This window comes from Lupinus angustifolius, chromosome LG09 (genome assembly GCF_001865875.1).
Source record: "Lupinus angustifolius cultivar Tanjil chromosome LG09, LupAngTanjil_v1.0, whole genome shotgun sequence".
NCBI classification, from domain to species: Eukaryota; Viridiplantae; Streptophyta; class Magnoliopsida; order Fabales; family Fabaceae; genus Lupinus; species Lupinus angustifolius.
Window position 1 is genome coordinate 5,720,084 of NC_032017.1, and position 4,771 is coordinate 5,724,854.

Consider the following 4,771-nt stretch of genomic DNA (forward strand, 5'->3'; position numbering starts at 1 on the left):
TGTTATAACCACTTCAAAGTTGTACATCATTTTACTCCCAAAAATATTAAAGTTTGGAATTATTCTCTACTTTAAGAAGGAACATTTCTGTCATTTCCTTTATATCCTTGTCACATTGGAGCAAGATTGTGACACCATGTTTTTGTCTATGTGGCCAAAAATTAGTTAAATTTGTTCCTTCTGCAACTTTCAGCCCATCAACAACGACATTGACCTACGAAATGGCAACTTTAATGTAGTGAAAAAGACAACATAACAATGAAGAGTATAATGATATTTCAAAAATTGATTATTTAACTTTGGAAACTAGTTTATACAACTTCTCCACAATTCCCATACATTAAAATAGATGTTGAGATAAGTTTTTCATATTTAACTTACCTTCAAAATTTATTAACTCCTTCCTCACATAAAATATCAGCTATAAATTATGATTAAAAATGTCCATTGTTTAGGACTTTCTTTTTTCACCACCCATTTTGAGGAGACAATTTGAGAATCTTCAATCTTGCAGCCTTAACCTTCTCAGCATATGGCAGAAACCTCTTTTCAGCACAAGCTTCATTTAAATCTTCAAGTTGCAATGTACCTTAACAAACATGTAAATACGTATAAGCTTTTGGATCCAGCCCTTAAATCTTCCATATCATCAATGAAATGCTTTAATGAACACTTCAATATAGTTTTAGTTCATATAATTAATAAAAGTTTATTACAAAAGCAAGTAATACCAAATTGTGTATCATCGGAAAACATCTCTGCTTACAGGAATAAAGTCGCGTACATCTATTCTCCCGAGAATCCATTAAGTGAGAGCTTCGTGCACTGAGCCGCCCTTTTATCAAATTGTGTATCATAACACTTGAGAATAATATATTTTGAAAATAATTCTTTTGAAAGACAGTGTAGTGCATATGCTCCCAAATTGGCCACTACTCAATTCTGAGGATACAGTTTGAGCCTCTTGCAGCATTCACTCCTATATAAGGCAATGGAGACCTCACATAACCAGGTTCTCTTTCACTACACACTATAATACAAGGACCAGGGAACTGGAGTATCCCCGGGATATCCTCCACTGTCCGTCTGAGTCGAGCATTAACAATAGGGAAGAAGCACTTCTTCCTACCCCCGTCAAGTGTATCAGGTCCTTGAGAGGATAGCCGGAACAAATATATTTTAGAAAATATTAGCTTTGAAAGGCAGTCATATGCACGAGGCTCCCAAATAACCGGCAGTGATAATTTATTAAAATAAATAAGGACTGAGCATAAACAATAAGAGAGAATAAAAAATATTGACCAGAATAAAAGTATAAACAGACAACTTAAAATTAAGGAGCATTGTGAATAAGCTATTAAGATTGCAGGTACTCTTACCATTATGAACTTCTGTTTATTTAACTTCTCTATGCAACAAGGTATCTGACTCTGTCTCCCTTTGAGGTTAACAAGCTCTAGTTCAAGATGTGGCGTCAATAAAAAAAATGGTTGATAATGTACAACATACATATACAAGGGGAGGCCCTTTGATATTGTGCTCTTGTATTTATTCAACTATCATATGGTTGAACATTCAGGTGATGACTTGTTTTGTCAATATTCTAGTTATTCAGCTCTCTACTACTCAATTCCGACGATACAAATTGAGCCTCTTGCAGCATTCTCTCCTCTCCAAGTCCAGATATCAGCTGATAGCACATGTTGGCATTTAAAAGCAAACCCCTGTCAAACATTTCCCTGTACCAAAAATAGGCACCATTGAAGTCCTTTAAGTCGCAGTGTCCCTTAATCAGAATGTTATATGTATCAGCTTTTGGAACCAGTCCTTTAGCCTTCATATCATCAACAATATGCTTTACTTCTGAAGCCCTTCTATCTCTAAGGTATGCTAGAATCAAGCAGTTGTAAGTAACTTTGTCGGCATCAACTCCCTGATCAACCATCTGTTGGTGCAAAGACATTGCCTTCGAAACATTTCCTTCTTCAGCATAACAGTAAATCATTTCATTATATGCAACTCGATCAGGAATCAAATCCATTTGTAACATTTCTTGAAAAAATTTCTCAGCTGTCACCACACCGTCCTTCCTGCATGCATACAACAAAGGATGGAAAGTTCCGATTGTAGGTTCAATGCCTACCCTCTTCATATCATCATACAATTCAAGGCTTTTCTCGGTGTTTCCTGACTGGGCATATCCTAATATGAGGGAATTGTATGTGATTACATCTGGACTATGCCCCTTACTAGTCATTTGGATAAACAAATCCTCGGCTTTCCTTAGCCTTCTGTTTCTTCCAAGTCCATTTATCAGTATATTGTATGTCACAAGAGTTGGATCTATTTCATTTTCCTTCATTTCATCAAAAAACCTGAAGGCATCTTTGAATTTACCCATCGAACAACTAGCTTCAATGACCATATTATATATTTCTGCATTAGGAGAAACCCCATGACCTGCCATATCTGCAAGGACAATTTCAGCATCAAGAAGCTTATGATCTTTGCATAGACAATTTATTAAAGAACCATAGCTTATGACATTAGGCTTTATTCCAATCTTTTCCATTTCCTCGAGAATCTCGAAACACTTCACAAAATGCTTAATCCGACCATACCCATTAATCAAAGAGTTATAAGTTTCCACTGTAGGGGAAACACCATCGTCTATCATCCTTTGAACCCACGTCTCTGCCTGGTCCACCTTGCTAGTCATTTGGAGAAGCAAATCCTCAGCTTCCTTTAGCCTTCCATTCCTTCCAAGTCCATTTATCAGTGTATTATATGTCACGAGAGTTGGATCTATTCCGTTTTTTATCATTTCATCAAAATATCTGTAGGCATCTTCCAATTTACTCATTGAGCAACTAGCTTCGATGAGCATATTATATATTTCCGCATTTGGAGAAACCCCACATCCTGCCATATCTTGAAGTACATTCTCAGCGTCAAGAAGCTTATGATCTTTGCATAGAAAATTTATTAAAGAACCATAACTTATGACATTAGGCTTTATCCCAATCTTTTCCATTTCCTCAAGAATCTCGAAACACCTGCTAAAATGGTGCATCCTGCCATAACTAGCAATCAAAGGGTTATAAGTTGCCACCGAGGGGGAAACACCCTTCTCTATCATTCTCTTAACCCAACTCTCAGCCTTGTCCACCTCATTTGTTTCACATAACTTGTTAATCAGGGTATTGAAAGTGATACTACTAGGCTTCAACCCTCGTTCTTCCATTTCTTCAATTGTAAGTATAGCTTTCTTCATGTCACCCTCTTCGCAATATGCGTTTACTAATGTATTATATGATATGTTGCTGGGAATAACAACTCCGTTATCCACTAGCTTAGCTAAAACCTCCTTGGCCTTTTCTACCCTTCCTACCTTGCACAATCCATTCAACAAAATACAATAAGTATGCACGTCAATTTTTTCTCCTTTACCAAACACATTCTCATCCAATGCAGCATTATCACTTGAATGACGATCATCAAATATAACACACGAAAACCCATCCGGCAAAAATCCGTTAACCTCCATCTCTAGCAACACCTTCCTCACATCTTCCATCCTTCCAGAATCACAAAGACCAGTTAACAAAGTATTATACGTAACAACATTAGCCTCCACATCTTCACTCTTCATTCTTTCCTTCAACCTAAAACCTTCATCTATTTCACCCACCTTACAGTACCCATCAATCATTGTATTAAAACTAACCGTATTCGGGACCACTTTTCTCTCAAACATTTCATCGAACAATTTACGAGCATCCTTAACCTTCCTAATTTTACAAAACCCACCCATCACCAAATTATACACAAACACAGAAGGACTCAAACCTTCCTTCTCCATCAACCTCATCAACCCAAAACCCTTTTCCACATTCTTCAACATAACAGCAGCAAGAACAGCTTTTTCGTACGACCCAACATCAATTCGAACACCAGAACCCACAATCTCTGAAAACAGAACAAGGGTTTCATCAAAACGCTTCCCAGAAGCTAGGGTTTTGAGCAATCGATTAACTGAAGCAGTTGAAGGGGTAAAACCGTCTTTTACCATGGAATAGTATAATTTTGTAGCTTCATTGATCATAGTGGGAACAGAAGAAACAACGTATAAGAGGGTATCTGAGAAAATGGGTTTTGAGATTAGGGTATGAAGTTGAGTGGGGGAACATAAAAAAGGGGTTTTGGAAAAGAGAAAGGAATTGAGGAACCTTCTAGCGGGAATTATGTGACCTTGGTCTAGTAAAGATTGAAGCTTTTCGAGTTTTTGAAGGTGTTGGTGTGGAATTTGAAGGGATTGAGAAGAGAATGAAAGTGAATGAGGAAGAGAAATTGAATTTTGAAGATGATGATGAAGAAGAGAAGCACGCTTTGTGAAACCCATTTGCTGAGTGAGGGAAAGCACTTGGTTCTGGTTGATGCTTGTTGTTGAACAATGAATATCAAATTCACATATTATGGAACTACTTGTATGAGTTTTTTTTTGTAACACCACATGTAATATTAATTGTCGTTAAAGTAATGTTATATTTTTCTACTAAATCTTCTTACTGATCCTCTTAGCTACAAGAAAGTGAGAGGATGTAGTAGGAGAATATATTATTTTCCTAATCGTTTAAGCTCGTGACGATAACCCAACCAAAAAAACTAGTCTATTAGGTGAGATTGAAATTTCTAATGTTAATGCTCCATTTAAGGGCCGACGTCCACGACGATTTTCACTCTATCGACACTGACATGATGATAACCCTTT

General features: G+C 36.8%; 1 protein-coding gene across 2 annotated transcripts; it reads right to left on the reverse strand.

Moving 5' to 3' along the window:
* On the reverse strand, window positions 1–4,456 carry LOC109357405 (pentatricopeptide repeat-containing protein At5g12100, mitochondrial). 2 transcript variants are annotated; one of them, XM_019601352.1, is made up of 2 exons: window positions 1,380–4,456; window positions 1–589 (listed from the first exon to the last, which is right to left on the reverse strand). In XM_019601352.1, the coding sequence occupies exon 1, from the start codon at window positions 4,400–4,402 to the stop codon at window positions 1,604–1,606; it is 2,799 nt and encodes a 932-aa protein (XP_019456897.1). In that variant the 5' UTR covers window positions 4,403–4,456; the 3' UTR covers window positions 1–589; window positions 1,380–1,603. The 2 variants fall into 2 exon arrangements, with proteins under 2 accessions (XP_019456897.1, XP_019456898.1); XM_019601353.1 differs by lacking the exon at window positions 1–589 and adding an exon at window positions 877–1,150.

Bases quoted from the DNA above. Each gene is read 5' to 3' on its own strand.
- LOC109357405 (XM_019601352.1), bottom strand. From the start codon at position 4,402: ATGGGTTTCACAAAGCGTGCTTCTCTTCTTCATCATCATCTTCAAAAT.